Genomic DNA, 19,023 nt, shown 5'->3' on the forward strand with positions numbered 1-19,023 from the left:
GATAAGAGCCGCAATATAGGACTTAGAATCATCTACCCCTCCTAATAGTCCTTCCTCTCCTCCCCTCTTAGAGCTCAAAGAACAATTGAAATAGGAGCAAATCATAGCTGCTAGGGCTTCCACCTTGTGAACAAGTGACCATTGGTCAGGTTAAATAGATAGACCTCATAATAGCACGTTTGCCCTTCTCAAGAGGAAGGAAAACAAGGACTTTATACCTTTTCTCAAAGATAAAAAAATGGAGTTGTGGATGTAGACAATCCGACAACGGCCAATGAATTTTTACAAACATCTTTTCTAATCCCCTCAAAGGGGGGTTGATCAATCCAAAGCTAGGGCTTACATTGTTAGAATAAGGAAGAAGAGTGTGCTCCAAAACATGGCTAAAATTTTGGATCAGCCTCTCACAGAGGGAGAAATCAAACAAATAATCTTATCATTGAAAGCTAGTAAATCCCTTGGATTGGATGGTCTCCCAAATGAATTTTTTCATAACGACCTCGATTTCCTTGCCCCCCACCTCATGTCCATATGGATGGAAGCCCTTAAAGTTGGGACACTACCCACCTCTATAAACACTGGTGTAGTTAAGCTTATACATAAGAGGAGACAAAAAGAGGATTTAGGTAATTGAAGACCCATCACTTGTCTGACTCATGTTTGCCCTTGCTTTAGTTAAAGGATCAGCCCTATTGTGCATCAAGTCATTCTTCTAGAGAAAAAAGGTTTTATTTATTTTGGACTCTATCATCACTTTGTGGGAAGCCATTAATTATGCACAAGAATGCAACTAGAACTTTGTTTTTTCAAAATTGATTTTGATCATGCTTATGATAGAATGCAATGGGACTTCATCTTCCAATCCCTTTTTGACATAGGCCTTTAGTAAAGCCTTCATCAGGTTCATTCATATTCTCTTTGGAAATGCCTATGCTAAAATAGCCATCAATGATGACCTTACAAATGCTTTTTCTCTGACCAGCTCTATAAGGCAAGGTTACCCTATAGCTCCACTCTTATATGCCATATGTTCTGATGCACTTGGGTGGCTTGTCCAAGATGCAATGTCTTGAGGTAAGATCAAAGGTATAAAGATTCCTAATGCCACTAAAGCTTTGTGTCTATAGCAATTTGCATATGACACCAATGGAATAATGGCACTTGACACGTAGACAATCGCTACCTTCTGGGAATGCTTGGAGATTTTTTGTGTAGCAAATGGCTCTGTTGTAAACCATTCAAAAATAGGTTACAAATATCCTCAAGTAGTGTCCCTCAACTTATATAACTGATGCAGGTTGCAGCCCCATAATTGATGGATAGAATTTTTGGCTCCCTAGTATTCCAATGGGATTCAATCACTCTGAATCAAAGATGGGAATGGATCCTTAATAAGTTTAAACAAAAAAATTCAAATGGTAGAACCATAGCCTCTCTCTTTCCTCAAGGACCTTTATGCTTAACCACTTTATTTTGCCCACTCTTATTTACTTTCTATCATGTTGGTCTCCTGCTAAATACCAACTCAAAAAAGCTTATGCAATGGCTAGAGACTTCTTGTGGGGAGATACTGATCAAAATTACAAGCTTCCCAAGGTAGCTTGGGTAGCATGTTGCCTACCAAAGATTAAAGAAGGTTTTAGGCCTACTGAACGTGGACCTCATTAACAGCAAATGGAAAGTTCAATGGAGTTGCAAACAATGGATGTACAAGTTCAAATGCTTGTGGGCATATCCAATTGTCAGCAAAAATAGTTTCTTACTCGGGTTAATACTTCATCAAGGGATTTGTAGTGGACAAAGGGCCTTGAAGGCTAGAGTTAGTAATGGAATTTGTTAGAGGTGCAAAAACATAGTAGAGGACTGCTCTCATTGCTTTACAGCTATAAACACAACAAGCAAATTCTATCTTCTTTGAAGAAAGTGTGCAGGTAGTGCTCCACCACCTTTCTAAATGTATAGGAATTCCTTTCGAGACATGCTTTGCAAAGGATTGGATATTCCACTATGGAATATTTAGAGAGAGAGAGAGTATCTTATGGTTTATTTAGTCACAAAGAATCTCAGTTGTATTTGGTAGTCATTCTACCCATTTATTTGTATTGTAGTTTGACTTACCTAAAGCTGTAGTTAATCTTTGTGAAGAGACTAAGGATGTCCTAGGAGATATGTCCTTTTGTGAACTCCAAAAAACACTTGGGTGGCAACAATGGATAACCCACCTCCCTAAGTTCTACTTTGATGTTAGATTCAAGATGAGAGACATGACAATTTCTTAACCTTTCTAGCTCAGGTCTTATTCACCCCTTTCTTGAGGGTACGTGTACCTTCTTTTTTTATCATGTTAATTTAAAGTTCAACTTATTCTTTTTTTTCCTTTGAAAGCTCTTTGAACTAGAAGATTGGTTCTATAGGCTTCATCTAGTATATCAAAGATTTGAGAGCTTTATGTTATTGTATGTCTTTGATGTTCCAAAGTGTGAACCTTACTATTGTTCAGAGTGGATCCAAAAGACATAATTGATGTAGCCACATATTTGTATAAGAGAGAAAATACAAAACTTAATAAATGTATGATATGGGAAAAGACCCATTGGAAAACCATTTTTTCTTCTTCGTCTTTTGGTTTTCAGAGGTGGAAGCATGTGATTGTTGTTGTTTGTTTCTTCTACTTTTTTTTACTTTACTTTGTATCTTTCTTAGACATTACATGAAGTAACATAGAACTTCATTACCCCCACATTTGTTGTTTTCATAAAAATTTTAACTTTTGAAGTGGCCTTTTTAAAAGATTTTTGCCTTCCTTAAAGAAGCATGTGTCTCTTTACCTCCTTTCAACTAGTGTGCCTATAATGATAAGCCTCATTGAAAGTATTTTTGTCATATTTCCCCTATGCTAGAGTCGACCATGGTGGTTTATGTGTGTTGTCCTCATTCCCAAGTATTGTAGCCAACTATTAATGTAAGAATGACACATCTCATGGTAGCTATTTTGTGTTGATTTGCTTCATGTTTATTTGCACATGAATGTGAAACTTATAATACACGATCCAATCAATCCTTTGTGGTCACCAGCCAATGATCACACTTGTACTAAGAGGAGTTTTCCACTATAAGTCAAGCTTCTGATTGCTCCATCTGTATGGCCCTTCCCATCATTATAGTGCATCATTATCTCAATTTCTCACGTACTATCTTAGCATCTTTACTTGATAATTGTCATCTATGGTCAAGTTGCTCATCATTCTCACACATAGCACGGTTGTGCAATCCAAGAATTGTCAATAGATATCTTGCAATAATGTTTGCCTCCCAAACTTGAGAGTGAGACTCATGGCAATTATGTATTTCCCAAATGTTTACAGTCTCTAATGCAAACGTATAATTGTAGACTCTATGGAGGATGGGATGGGCAATCTCTTCCTAGAGATAGAGATGGTTTTATCTTTTGGGGTGCTAGGTATATGATAGCTCTTTCCAGTCTTCTAAACACATTCAAAGGAGACCCTTATGTGCTTTTGTGGATCCATATATAGATGGGGTCCTTGGCATCAACTAACGTGTTACATTCATAGCATTACCTCCTTTCAACTAGTGTGTCTATAATGATAGCATAGCTGAAAGTATTCATGTCGTACTGCCCTCTAAGCTAGAATGCACCATGGCCATCTATGTGTGTTGTCCTCATTTCCAAGTGTTGCAGCCAACTTCTAGTGGGAGAACGACACAACTCATGATAGCTATTTGTGTTGATTTGGTTCATGTTTATTTGCACATGATTGTGCAACTTGTAATGCATCGCTCTAGTCAACACTTTGTGGTCACCAATCAATGATCACACTTGCACTAAGAGGATTTTCCACTATAATACTAGCTTTTGATTGCTCCCTAGGTATGGCCCTTCATATCATTGTAGTAAACATTATTTCACTTTCTATCAGACTACCTTAGCTAATACTTAAGTGGTTGTATTGTGCATGTATCATCTGAGTTGTTCAACATTACATGCATTAGCACCTTTTATGATCATAGTATTGATTTTGGACTCAAGAAATACATCAACTCTTTGCATATGGTTTCAAATAATTTTAACATGTTTCTTATGTTGGATCGTGTATCTCAGTGAATTAGACAGATAGTTATTCCCTAGTCTGTAGAGGCTAATCGCACAAAGGTTGAACAACTTGGGGTCAATTTAGGTTATTTCTATAACAATTGTTTTTAGTTATATTCCCATTGTTTTTTTCAGCTACCCTTTTACCTCGTCCTCATCCTCTTACATTGACTCTTTACAACTTCACTTTGTTAACTAGTAAATATAAAATCAAGCAATAGTCATTAATTGTAAATTAAGCAATAGTTGATTTCTCATTATGTTGTGATGTACACAATCTTATTTTTAGTGGAGACTCATTGCAAATTAGGAAAATTTTTGGGATGGTTCAAGTTCAATTTAAATGCAACATTGCACAAATTTGTCTATTCTTGGAATGCTTGTAAACGATGGCTTGGGTAAAACGTTATTTAAAGTCCAAGTGATGCCAATATCTTAATATGCTAGCAAAACAAAGCTTTTTGGGCTCAATGAAAAGTTTATACTGCACAATCTTGATCAATAATCTAAAACTTAGAACTTATGTCTTCCATCATGCTTGATCGTAAACCTTGATCATAGTCATGTTATGTCAGCCTAGTGTTTGGGAATAATGTCTGAGCTTGCAATTGTTCCACTTGAAGAAGATTCAATGATGCCGGTTACAAGCAAGGAGGTTTGAAGCAAAACATTTCTTGACAATCCACAAAGTTAAATAAGGAATGGCTAGGAAAATTCTCTTTCCTAATGTAGACCTTGGGCCCTTGATTATTCTCATTAATGAGAGGGTTAGCTGAGTATGCTCAAAGAAAATTTTCTTTATCAATCCATATTTAAGTTATGATTTACTATTTTTGACAAAAAGTTTCCCTTGACATTGGTTTTTGCTGAAAGATGAGGTATGGTGGAATGAACCTACATTTTGCCAATTGCACAGAGACAGAGAGAGAGAGAGAGAGAGAGAGAGAGAGAGAGAGAGAGAGAGAGAGAGAGAGAGAGAGACTCTTACGCAGCGGGAGAGGGGGAGCGCAGCAGGGAGGAGAGATGGTGAAGTTTCTGAAGCCCAACAAGGTGGTGGTGCTGCTGCAAGGCCGCTTTGCAGGTCGCAAGGCCGTTATTGTGAAAAATTTTGACGAAGGTACGCAGACCCGGCCGTATGGTCACGCCCTCGTCGCCAGCATCGACAAATACCCCCGAAAGGTGATTAAAAAGCTTTCTCAAAAGAAGATTGCTAAGAGGTCTCGCTTGAAGCCATTTATTAGAGTAGTTAACTACAAACCATATCATGCCTACAAGGTATACCTTGGATGTGGACTTGAAAAATGTTGTGACAACCGAGAAACTGGATTCCAAGACAAAAAGGGTAGAGACAAGAAAGGAAACAAAGGGGTTGTTTGAGGAAAGGTTCAAGACAGGAAAGAACGGGTGGTTCTTCTCCAAGTTGCGGTTTTAGGCTAGCTATGGTACTTGTCTGGACATCATGATTGGGCTGCGAGCTCTCAAGTTTTGGAAGTCTTTGCATGGACGACTTCCTCCAAGGGGTTGTTCCATCTTTTAATGCCAATTTTATTGAGCTTTAAAAAAAGAGAGACGCTAGTCGAGAGAGAGAGAGAGAGAGAGAGAGAGAGAGAGAGAGAGAGAGACGCTAGTCGAGAGAGAAATCTTGAGTGTGTAGGTCAGATATGTGTGTGTGTGTGTGTGTGTGTGTGTGTGTGTGTGTGTGTGTGTGTGTGTGTGTGTGTGTGTGTGTGTGTGTGTGTGTGTGTGTGTGTGTGTGTTGAAGAGATAGGGATTGTCTGTTGTCAATGAAATCACCGGGATTGTTGTGTATGTCATGTGTGTGGTCACATGTACGAATGGACGAGTGCGATTGTTCGAGTGCGTGAATGTGTACTCAAAAGAAAGAATGAGTAGCGGCACGTGCATGTTCAAATACATGTGAGGGTAATTGTGAATGAATGTGTGTTAGTTGTGTATGCAAGTGTAGAGTAAAAGAAAGTTTTTGTAAAATTTTGTTGCCTAAAAGTATGCAAAATCCAAAAGCAACAAAAGATCGTCCAAAAATAGCTTAGAAAGCACCAAAACTTTCAAAAAAAGAAAAAGGGAAGTCATCGACAAGCTTATACACCAACATATATATATGCACATGAATACCAAAAATAGAGAAAAAAAACATTTCAAATGCTCAAATTCAACGAAAAACAATGTCCTCATTTTGGAAATGGCAGAATGTATAGCACTGCACAAATACTTATGCACACATGCTCAAAGACACATTAGCCAAGTAATTTCATCAATGCACCACTAAAGCCAATTTGGATGGAACTACGCAATTATTAGTGTAATGATTAGCAAAAAAATAGAACTTAGAAAAAATATACCGATGTATCAGCAAACCACACAATCAAATGCAGTGCCACCATAATCACATCACATATTGCATAATTTAATCATCAATCAATCCCCAAAATTGAGATTACAACACTTGGTAAACTCAGTGTCAAAATCAACCCAAATCTAGCCATAATTAGTATAATTAGGTAGCAAATATGGTCAATTTCATCACACACATGCATTGATCACTAGATACACATACACTAATTTCTATGCACATACACTATTCTTGGCAACCCTCTCCCCCCAACCTTAATCCCTTGGGGATTTTTTCTTGATCGAGTTTATTTCTCATAGGAAATGTCTCCAGCAATATATCACACCCCACATTTTGAGGTATTGTAATTGTTACTTGGAATGAGTATTCACGCTTCACTACTCTCTCTCTCTCTCTCTCTCTCTCTCTCTCTCTCTCTCTCTCTGTGTGTGTGTGTGTGTGTGTGTGTGTGTGCGCGCGCGCGCGTGTGTGCGCACTAGTGTGAAACTTGGTGGGCACCCAGTCGTGGATGATGAAACAAAGGAAATGGAGATCTTGTAGACAACCTGGTCATATGTTTAGGTGAGCCGCTCTAGATCTCATTTAGTCTTGCATGTGTTTGCAAGGTCTATGTGTTGAATTCTATATTTTCTTCAATAGAGAAAGAGTGGTAATCGAGAACTAAAGGATCAAAGAAGGTGGAGGATGAGGCGACCATGCTAGGTAATCAACCTCCTCTAATACCTGCTTTATTAGGTAACTTGGTTGTAATTTGTTTATGATCAACCCTATCAAATGCGGATTAGATAAGCTAACCGCCCCACAACGGGGGATTGTTTTGCTATAAAACTATGATTGGTTGTGATTTTCAACCAAGCTCCTTGGGGACTTATAGATATTGCGTTCTCTCGTTCAATATAATACCGAATCCCCCTTATAAGGGAATCTATGCACAAGGTGTTGCCCGGAACTTGCCCCTTTTTTTGTGTTTTTTCAACATCGCTGAATACTTTAAACACCCTCTCAAGTCTGTGTGTATGGACAATTGCTTGTAATCATAGTTGTTAATGGGCATTGCCCTTGGTGATCATTAAGCGAATAATGAGGTTTGTAATGGTGGTTATAGCACCTTAAGCAAACCATGTAAGGTTTGTTTGTACTAATTATATCTTGCAGGGCCTTTTGAGGCGCATAAACAAAGAATTTTTTCATGTAACATTGCTAGAATGAACCTCCCAATGAGGTTGCAAGGGTACCTTCTTGCACGTTCTTACAATACTAATTGATGGCTATTTGGGTTGACCTTGGATGAGGCTTATCGTTTCGTTGCATGTGATACCCTTTCGAGTCTGTGCAGGAAATGGTTTTTGTCTCTAATTTTTACAGATATTGTCTTGAGTCTACTTCATAAAGAGATATAATCTATATTTGGTTTGTGGTGGGGAAAACCACCTTGAAAAATGGTTGTTTGTATGCTACGAACTATGTTTTGTAGGGCCTTTTGCCTTCTAAGATACATAGAGGAGGTTTTTTTGTTCTCTGGCTTATTGTTTGTATCGACCTCCTAATGATTATTAATATGCCTTTCACTTTGTCAAATATATGATTGATGGCTGGATTAAATAGGTCTTGGAAGGCTTGCCATATAGGAACCATATTTTTATGATTTGAGGATGTTTGGATACTAATCTTTTGTTTCAATAATAAGTAGAGAGAACGTTGAGGCTTGCAAAATGCATTAAGGACTCTCTCTCTCTCTCTCTTCTTGGATGGATGTTGTTCAAATGAAGATCAAAATGACTCTCGTCTAGTACTCCTATAGCTAGCTTTGCATGCACCTTGAGAGATCAATGTACAATGTGTGATCACACTCTCAATTCTTGAACCCACAGCCACTATCAAGAAGCCAATACATGATTGCAAGGAGAACATGAGTAGAGAGGCGCACAAAGTTGTTGTGAGACTCCAACAAAGAGTTGGTCATTGAATCGGAATCACTGAAATTACAATCCTTTGTATGGGAGTTCCAATTCTGGAGATCTGATCTTAGAATTCGAGTGCACTCTCCTTCTTTCTGCTCTTGGGCGTTGTTAGCATTGCCCCTTGATCTCCTTATTCTTTGAATTCCTCCAGAAAGAAGAAATAGGGAAAGCAGATACAAGAGGTTCGTCAACTCGCTTGTCCCAAAAAAGGCAGCTCTAATGTCATTTAGAAAGGAAAAACGAGGAAAACCAATGCCAATGCTTCATGGCCTTGCAGTCTTGCTTCTTGTTGGTAAAAAAAGTGGGTCTGTAGACGAGCCTACCAATTCTCTCTCTCCCACCATCTTTTGTCTTCTTTGTTTCTCTGCCACACATGCACATACACACACATACACTGTGTAATAGTGCAAAAGACAACATCCCATACAACGACAAACCTATTTGCAACTTTAATAGTCTTGAAACAATTCTTAATCAAGCTTAAATTTAGAACCACGCATACTGTAGAAAGACCATGCTTAACAATACAACAAAGCACACATATACTCATACAATAGGCATTTAAATATTAAACAAATGAGCTTATTGGTTCAGTGAATTGTTGATCTCGCCCGATGAATCATTGCTGCTTTGATACCAATGTGATGTATGCAGAATTCTAAGCATCGAAACCTCTCGTGAACAGCTCTTCCTATGAGCTCTCTAACTAGAGAGCATTGGAATAGATTGCCAACCCAACCATAGGAGTCCCTTTGTATAGACCTAGCCATTCACACTTGGTAGGGATACTTGCTAAGTGTGCCCAAACCTAACCTATAGTGTGTTGGGTTACACACCCATGTGGCCGTCTAACCTCATGAAAACCCATGTGGACTTCACCCCTGAACCGTGTCATCTATGCACCTAGCCTCACATGTCATCTATGCTTCGTGGTCCTGATGCTATAGATGACATGACATTTACTTTCTCATGGGCATGTCTAAACTGTAACTGAGCAAGAGGGCAGCCCATGCGAACAAGCAACCACACGAGACCGTGTGGTTACGCAATGAGGCTTTGACTAAGTTGGTGTGAGTTTGAGTCATGGGATGTGCGGGGTAGAAGTTAATCCAGATGACTTATTTTCAGCCATTAATCCACCTTGGGATGCCCACTTTTATTACCCTCCATTGATCCCACGACTTCCACCCCATGGGATTTAGTGCTGGGGGCAAGCTGGGGGAGGATTGGATGTCGAGCCACTGAGTAGAGAATCATATGGTCGCGTGAGAGAGAGCAACAAGGCAGAGAGAGAGCAACACTGCCTTGTCGAGGGCATGCTGATGATATGGCCCCTTGGATCCAACTGGGACATGTGGTCCTAACTGGATGATTTGTAGTGTTGTAAGAGAGATTTAAGACTCTTGTGAAATACCTCTGATTAAGATTTATACTCTCGTTTCAATCAATAAAGAGGTCTCTGGGATAAGTTAAACAACAATCTACTATCACAAGTATATGAATAAGAAATCTCGGCTCAAATGAAGAGAGAGAAGCCTCTCATTCACACACACACACACACAGTTTATCTCTTGTTTTCTTTTAAACACATAAAAAGTCAATAAATCAAATCTCTAAGAAAAACAAGGCTTTGTTTGTTGGAGAGATAGAGAAGGAGATATTTTTCTTACACAAAAAAGAAAGGTTGTTACTCTCTTATCTTAGACAGCAAGGGAACCAATATAGGACATTACAAGGAAAGATGCAGCACGTGCAATTATACTTGCACAAACAAAGAAGGCCAAACATTTTAAGTCAAAAGAAATCACACAATTTGTAAGGGTGGAGGAAGCTAATTTCACTCGAAATCCTCCATTACACATAAAGAAGGCGCTTGAAATGCTTGGTGAAGAATATGCTAGCATTGCATGTGTGTTAGCATATAAATATATAAGGTCATGTAATGTGCATCTATACAGAGTGCACATGGCATATGTCCACGACAAACATATCTGTACATAGTAAGTACCATGGAAATGGTACTTGCTAAGAAGAAAGAGAAGACTAATCTCTTAAAATTGGTGTTGGATAAGGTCGAGAGGACTCGACACAATTTGTGTAGGGTGGGCAAGTTACCTCCACCAAGAATCCTCCATGAAAATTAAAGAAGGTATTTTAGTGCAAAGCAACGCATTTGTAATGACTATCTTGGACTACAGAAGCAAAACAAAGTCTATAAACTTAGACCCTCAGTAAAGTAAAGACGTTAGAGCTAGAACGCCCATTGAAACAATTAAAAGCACTTCAATAATAATTTAAAGATAGTTATAGTTACCTAAGTGTATAATAAAATTTTGACCAAAAGGTGGTTTGTGCATGGCCACTTAGGTCCCACGGTAGACCCTCATGTAGGAGATAAGTGGATAGTCACCCATAAGTGGATAGTCACCCATCCGAGTTACGTTTATACACTCAAATGATGGAAGCCTTCTAGTTATTGCCCATGGGACGAATCGATCCCTGGGTCAATGCAAATCACCGAAGGAAAAAAAAAAAGATAATATCACACATAAATGTTACCAAGCATGTTTAAAATTCAGATATTAATCTCAATGCAAAGTATCAATGATCAAGACTTTGTCAACAAAGCAACCTTTGAATGAAGCCACCTTCAATAGCTGGTTTGGCAAGACATAGGAATCTGCAAAAACTGGAGGGTTCCTTAGGAGTCATGGCACCCTCCTCTTTGCTTTCCACGAACTCATGGGCATGGGCTCAACAGTCCCAATGCATAGGAGAGCCCTATCGCTTAATCAGGGGGCCATCAATTGTGGAAAATCCATCTTGGGCTCCAGGAAGGAACCTAACCTTGGGATTGCATGTCTATACCCCCTGGCAAACAAAGGATCGTGGCATCATAGAAGAAAAGTATGTGCATTGTGAGTCTGTGTACGTGTGGTAAGGGCAGGGAGTGCGTGGTATAAAGAGGTGGTCGAAAGTTACTCGTCCTGGAGGCCCAAAAGTAAAAAGTGGTGAACAGTATAGACTCTAGAGTCTAGACTAGACTCTAGAGGGGCAGCGCGAAAGACGACAAAATTGCACAAAATGTACTAAGTGGTACCATCTAGCAGCTCAAACATCAAGAGCGATGTGTGAATCTTCTTCTTGAGCTATCTATTCTATGCCACGTGGCACTCACCGAATTCCAATGGAAGTGGGGGAGAGACCTCGGAAGGAGAGCGCAGGGGCGAAACTGAAAGGGTACAAAGAGAGGGTGGCAGTGTACTGTGGCAGTGCCAGCTCCCTTCCAATTAACACTCCTGTCCTCCCACAATTCACTTGGGTGGGCGTGCATTTTGTCCCCATTCCAAATTTCAGCTACGGCCTGCGTGCCCTTGCCCTTCGTAGAACAATATTTTCTTTACAGCATGTCCCAGCGGGAAGGGGACCCCCTGGGTGGCCGTTGCTAGTGCCGATTGCTTCGTAAGTAACACATGTGATGTGCTCCAAAAATAAATAACATTATGGCCCCACATACGACAGTCTCGACTCTCCACCTTCAAAGCAAAATAATGTAGTAGCTTCTCAACCCCGATCAGTTTCCTGTGTAAAAGTTCAAACCTTGATTTCCACGGCATCACCCATTTTGCAGCAGTCTAAATATGAGTCGTAGACTTAGGCATCTCAAACTACCAGCACTTACCAAACTAACCATTTGCCATGCCGGCAGCTCAAATAAAGCTGAAGTGTTCTCTTTTAGCAAAGCAGGAAAATAAAGCTCTTGAAAAGCAAAGAAAGAATTGTCTAAAATGCTTCAACCCACAATGATTCAAAAGGCTCCCAACCTCAATCCTTGAAACCTGGAACCAGTCTTGATAAAGTGTAAAATACTTCAAGACAGCTCCATTCACATTTCTGCATTTAGCCCAACACAATCGCTGTATGAGGAGCTCTCCACAGAATGTTCTCCAATTTCTTAATAGCCATTCCAACATGATCAGCATTTTTCCTTTTCAGCTTTTAATCTAGAAGAAGGCTCTATGTCCCAATCTCTCCGTGCCCTTCAATGGCGGCACAAGATAATCTCAGCTTGAACCGCACTCAATCAAGGGGAGACTATACACAGAGAAAACAGGGAGCAGAAAAAGTGCAGGTTCGTAAAAGAAGACAAAGCACCAAGAAAACCGAGTAGTGTTGACCATTTTTAAGATTCTTGCAGTCATATTTTCATTTCACTTCAAAAAAGTTGGAGAACGTAAAAGTCAACATTCCTCCCATTCTGCATTGGGGTGGGGCAGAAACAAAGCATAAATATGGAAGATAATTGTATGCTTCTACTTGACCAGTAGGATGCATAGCATCAAATAGCCATAATGACACCGGAATAGCATGAGAACAATGTTCCATTTCTCAAATAAGCTAGAAGAAAACTCTCAGCAGAAATACATGACTTCCTGAACATTGCGTTGCACACGAGGAAGGTGTCGCACAGCAGGAGCAGCAGCTCTGGAGCTGCCACCTCCACCACTTGATGCCGTACCCGAGCGCAATCCTCGTAAAGAAGCAGAAGTGTCTGAGCCCCCTAGAGAGTCCAGATAAAGACGAGCTCTGTAAGCTGCAAGGTGAGCATAATAAGCTGGAGGAACAACTGAAACAGAGCGAGTGCACCGTGCATAGGTATAGCATAAGTTATACACCAGACCCTGCAGATCGTCTGACTTGAAATTATTTTCATCCCAAAGCACATGGTAATGTGTGGGCCTACTAGTGCCCTGTATCCCAGCATGGCTGCAAAGAAAAAAGTCAAATTCTCGAGGGTGAGTGATGGTTGAATCTACCACAGTTCCAGGTAAAATATTGTTGTTCTTGTCCTTGTAGATGTCATCAGCAGGAAATAGCCTGGTGTGATGCCGTTTTTGGACCACTGCCCATGTAATCAACGGCTTATAATCTGGACCCCCTACCTCTTCAAAAGCTTCCTTTATAGCAACGACCTCCTTCTGCAAAACTTCATCAAACTGACCTTCACTTACACCATCTCTAAACATAATAACGCGATCTGGCCGGCTCCTTGTCTTCTCACAAAATTCATGCCAGAGCTCCTGCACCATCTCCCTGAGGTATTCAATTATCTCCTCTCTATGTGTTTGTGCTCGAACACGCGCTACATATCTGTTGGCAGAAGGCCAATCTATGTTTGCTACAACCGCTGCAATGGAGGGTCCTGTATCATCACCTGGAGATGGATGTGTCACATCTGCACCAAATATAATCGTCGGTCTGTTGAAAACAGGGCACATACTGGGAAGCTCAAGAGCCAACGTGACATTCCTCCCACCTGCTTTTGCATTTACTTTTAGAGCGAGGTTTGCTAGGTATTGAGACTTGCACTGCTTCACATGCTTTGACAGACAACATTGCGTCACAATGCCGATCTGGGTCTCACAAATCCTTTTCAGCTCACCATAAGCTGGGTGCTTTTCAGCCATTACACAAACAAGCAATTGTAACCGAGTTTCATGACCTTTGTTATGAATAGCTTGAGATGCTAGATCATACACATATCTCAGATTTTTCTCAAGCCATGGAGTCTCAAGATCCTCCCACCTTCGCAACACTGGAGAAATTACTGTTTGTTCAGCCATCTGAACACCAAGTTCATTGCACCGCCTGCTCAAGCTAGACACAAAATTAGCAGCCGTATGGTCATTCACTGATTGATCAAAGCTGATTAACGCCCAGTAAGCAACATTTCCACCTTCAACAACACAAGAATTCAGCAGATTCCATGAACCCAAGCTGGGGATGATCTCCTTAACTTTCCCTTGATCTCCATATCTGAGCTTGGGTGGAGGTAGAAGGCGGGCATTTACCAGTGTCATCTCAGAAACAACTTGTACACCAAAATTCTTTACATGCTCCCCTCTGCAAGGATTCGTTAACAAGACATTCATAAGATGGCATTCTGATTTTCAGTAGTACCTTGTATAATAAACAATCTATACTAATTGAAGTTACCTGCCTGGACCATCATTTTTGTTCATAATACTCCGAATTTTAGCTTCTCTCACTTTGGGTAGGACACAAGCCAATTCTCTGAGTCTTGTGGTTTGCCTATCATTGAGCTTGCCACCATATTTCTGGCCATCACATATAACACAGACCTCCATTGGCAAGTAACTTGGCTTGTTAGCTTGGACTTGTAAGCATGGGAGTTCTGGAAATTCAATCACATAGTTATAAGTCAGCTTGAAATAATCAACCACCCGCATTTCTTCGCCACCTTCAATGGGAAACTTCAAATCTTTTGTTGGGCTTGTGGAAAGGCCAGAAATTCTGTACCTCCGAGGTGTTTGCCTGTGAATGACTTGCACCTTCAGACGAGCAAGAGATTTCTTTACCTTCACACGGACTACATCTGTAAGCCGGTAGCGTGGGTCGAAGTTTCTAAACTGCTGTCCAAGGAAATCAATCACAGGGATGCTAGCATGAAACGCAGTCGTGGACAAATCAATGTTTAGCTGCAGTCCATTCTCTGTAGGCCGAAGACTCTGGTAGAAGCCATTCAGTGCAACAAGCCCCCCATCCAATTGACGACTGCCCAGTTCACTTTTGAAAAAAGACCTACTAACTGCTATGAAATGAAGTGCAGGGTTCTCCCTCAATAAGACATCCAAAGCTTGGAGATGTTCTTGTGGAGTTGGCACCGGCTTACCCTTCAAAAAATCCTCTAAATTTTTCCTGTTGAGTGTGGAGACATGGCGAATTGCAACTTTAAACTTCTTATCCCTGCCAGACGTCCCCTTATCTTCAGCAGAGAGTGTGACAAGAAACTCGCAATACTCAAATGGAAGAGGACCATGAGTATACATACTTTTGCTACCATCATAAACTGGAAGTTTACCATTCAAATCAGAACTGTAATCCTCAACTAGCTGGCGTTCAAGAGTGCGTGCAACACTTTTGGAAGAGATTTTTGGGCTGATATCCACATCATACTGATAGATATTGTCACCAGGATGGAAAGTCACTTCGAAATGATTAGCCCGAACTTTGATAGCTTGCCCTGTGCTTCCAGCAAGCGGCCTTTGTGGAGCAACTAGCTTGAAGGAGGAGGGTATTGTGGACGATCGCACCTCTTTTGAACAAATAGCAGACATGCCCCCTTTATCGACCCTCATGGTCAAGCATTCATCTATTGCAGATGTACAAGGACCTTGAGATATTTCTTCATACATCCCTAAGCGAGAAAATCCTGGAAGGAGCTCACCCAAAGGCGGTGCTTGGGAACCCCCCGACCCTGCTTAAGCCAAAAATTCAATCAAAAGCAACCAACAAGCTCTTACCATCTTTTACAAAATCGAAATTTACAATGAGCACTTTTGACCGAGACAGCCACACACACTGCAAAGAAACACGGGCATAATCCTTACTATATGGTGCAAAGAATTTCTCGAATGAAAAAAAAACAGTAATGATTTGCCTGACTCAAACCTAAATTAAGGAGGGCTTGCATTTAACACTAGGTTTGTGTTTAAGCTATTTAAGTGGCTTGAGACACAACAGTGGTTTTGCATCTCATTTTGAGGCCTAGAACAAGTTAATAGTCTTTTTCCTAAAACTAGTATAAGCATGGATTCTCATCTTTTATATGTCCAAATATTGATCAAAATAGTTTCAACGTGCTTTGAAGATTTTTAAAGGGGTCTAATCTACATGGAATATCAAGACTTTGGAGAATTTTTGTTTTGATTGTACTGAAAAGATGAGCCTTAAAAAACCGTACTCCCATATGAAATTATTTATTTCAACTCCCTACATGCCTTGAGAGCAAATCCCTAAAAGGTTAGTATCGGTTTTTTGTGGTTCATGAAAAAAGGAATTTAAACAGAAGTTGTTTATAGCCACAAAAATGGCTTGTGTTCAACCAACCCTAGAGTTGAGCTCGTTTGCCTATGCCAAGGCACTGCAGATCATTTAAGCCACCCTTTTGATATTGTTGATTACATAAAGATTTGAGAAGTATACTTCTTTCCCATGACAGAGCCATTCTTACTGATGCTAAAGAACAAGTTAATGGTCGAGCCTTTCACTGAAGTTTATAAACTTCCATAGTCTGACAGAGTAGGGAGAATGAGAAAAAGCACCATGTCAAAGGGTGACAACAGGGAGTGAAACCTAAACTTTTGACAGCATTGATGAACAATGGCACAATTGACCCATAGAACAGTGAGCCACCTTTAATATCAGACAACACTCGCTTCCATCTTTCCCCAAAGCTGGCTAACTTCATTTTACTCAGGTGGGGGGAGACAGCATGAGAGAATACCACCCCAGTACAGAAGTTTCTGACCCACAAAATTTGAGACGTTCACAGGTTTGAGCAGTAGACGCAGGCAATAAGCAGTCACGAAGATACAAAGTCTTTTTACACCTGAAATATCACTAAAACTGACTGATGACTAGAGAACTCCTGCATGGCTGCATCATAACCTCTCTTCCAGCCTAGCCAAGGTTCAGCAAAATGGCAATTCAAGGCGTTGTAAACTCCACTCCAATTACCTATTTTCTTGCAAGACGAGCCTCTATATTCTATGGACTTTCCTTCAAGATTGCTTTTAAGATTGTTTAGGGTTTCGGTATCGTTGACAAAAGTTTACTACACATTCATAAAATTGGAACACCAAACTTCGGCAAGTGCAACAGTTCCATCACACCCAAACAAGTGGCAGTTCCACAAAATTCACACTGTGCAAGGTGATTAATGGTGATACTCCAAGCCCAAAAAATTGCTAGCCAAATGAAATAATGAAATAATGAAATAATGAAATAAAAAGGTTGAAAAGAAGAGGGAGAAGAACGTGAAACCCTGAGGTGGAACTGGGTAGGCAGCCAGGCGACCACCTCTCCGTCCTCGTCCGCCGTAGGTGTTGTCTGTAGTAGTGTTGCTTCCTCCAGCTGCATAGGAGCGTCTGCCATACCCACTTTCATGATCAATACTGCTCCTGGAAACTCCACCCCTTCGTCCTCGGTTTCCTCGTTGATCTTCTCTCTTCCTTGCACCAGAGCAAGGGGTCCCTTCTCCTTGATCATCAACCCTTCTTGTACCAGAGCCAGGGTCCAATCCCCCTCCTTGGTCATTGACTCTTCTCATGCCATCGCCAGGTCCTTGATCAACTCCCCTCTTGACACTGTAGACAGAAGCCCCTTGATCCTCACCTCGTCTCCCAGTATAGCCAGAGCCATTTCCCCCTCCGTGATCTTCAATTCTTCTGCTCCCAGAGCTAGTGCCCCCTCCCCCACCATAATTTTCTCTTCTTCCACTGTAACCGCTTCCTTGATATCCTTCTCTGCTTGTGCCATAGCCAGAGCCCGGCTGATCTTGGCCCCTTCTTCCGCCATGGACTAAAGCACCAGCACCTTGATCTTGAGCTGTCCAACAACTGCTGGAAGAACTTTCTCCTCCACCCCCTTGATCTTCTCCCCTCCTCCCACCGTACTCAAAACTTGCTGCAGGCTCAGAAGCCAGCATCCGCGAAGTCCTTGGATGATGAAAACCTGCATCTGAGCGCCAGTCTTGGTGAGAGTGCACATATGTGGGCTCATAACTTGACCTTCTACCGCGAGAGTTTGATCTCCAAGATTGATCGCCTCTTTCTTCCACAAAATCTTTCTGGTGAAAGTAGCCCCGCCCGCCCATGCGGGCCCCACGATGCCCAGGAGAATAATGCTGTTGTTGCTCCTGATGATGCACGGGTAGTTGATGATGTTGCCTCCTTCCTTCAACCAAGTGCCCTTCTTCTCTGGAAATGTTGCTCACTCTCTCTTCCTCATACTCCTGACCCCTGCCAAAGCTTCCATAACCACGCCCTTGACCTCTTCTTGGAGGCATTATACAGAGAAATACAAAAAACAAGGAAAAAAACGAGGGTAGCCGATGATATTGAAGCTCACACGATGTGTGCGCGCAACAGACAATAGACAGAACTACAGTTCTCAATGCTCAAAATCCAGCCGAGAGTATCAGCTGATCTCGAATTTGGAAAACGCACCCAGACAGTGCGATGGGGGAGGGGGCTCGGCAGGGGAAGGAGACGAGGACGGCTCTGCTCTCTGGAGGACCCGGCTATGGCGAGCTTAAGTCGAGGGTCTGTGGGGAAGGAAATGAAATTGATGATATATAATAAAATATAATTACAAGTACTTAATTATCTCTGTTTAGTCCTTTTACCCATTTCTTTATTCATTACAGCCTACATACTGTCCTTGAAATTATATTTTTAGCCCGCATTTTGCAAACTGTAACACTTCGTACCGATCACATTTCTTTTTCAATTTTCAAATTATTTCTCGTGCCTGCTGATGTCCTTGGAAATGGTTTGTCTACCAATTTTTGAAATGTAGCATTACGAATGCACGGCATCTGAACTCTGCGGTAAACAAACCAGTTTTTCTCGAGCAAATAAATAATTATCATTTTATCATTATCATTATCATAATCATCAAAGTAATGAGCCCTACGATGGAAACGTACACTAGCCTCCCGCAGCCAGCTCCGAGCCCAGCCCTACTCTAAAGCAAGATTCATTATTCAACGT

The 19,023-nt window shown here is 41.0% G+C and overlaps 1 protein-coding gene and 1 pseudogene across 1 annotated transcript; one reads left to right on the forward strand and one right to left on the reverse strand.

Annotated features, from left to right (window-relative positions):
- The first annotated feature begins 5,101 nt into the window (after window positions 1-5,101).
- Window positions 5,102-5,647, forward strand: LOC147463789 (large ribosomal subunit protein eL27-like; annotated as a pseudogene).
- Window positions 5,648-12,614: 6,967 nt separating this feature from the next.
- On the reverse strand, window positions 12,615-18,596 carry LOC147463790 (protein argonaute PNH1-like). The gene is made up of 3 exons (XM_086491033.1): window positions 17,294-18,596; window positions 14,444-15,725; window positions 12,615-14,350 (listed from the first exon to the last, which is right to left on the reverse strand). Exons 1-3 carry the CDS (start codon window positions 18,315-18,317, stop codon window positions 12,859-12,861), a joined length of 3,798 nt encoding a protein of 1,265 aa, XP_086347159.1. The 5' UTR covers window positions 18,318-18,596; the 3' UTR covers window positions 12,615-12,858.
- Window positions 18,597-19,023: the final 427 nt, after the last annotated feature.

The sequence above is a fragment of the Adiantum capillus-veneris genome, chromosome 2, assembly GCF_014529385.1.
Source record: "Adiantum capillus-veneris isolate H3 chromosome 2, ASM1452938v2, whole genome shotgun sequence".
NCBI classification, from domain to species: domain Eukaryota; kingdom Viridiplantae; phylum Streptophyta; class Polypodiopsida; order Polypodiales; family Pteridaceae; genus Adiantum; species Adiantum capillus-veneris.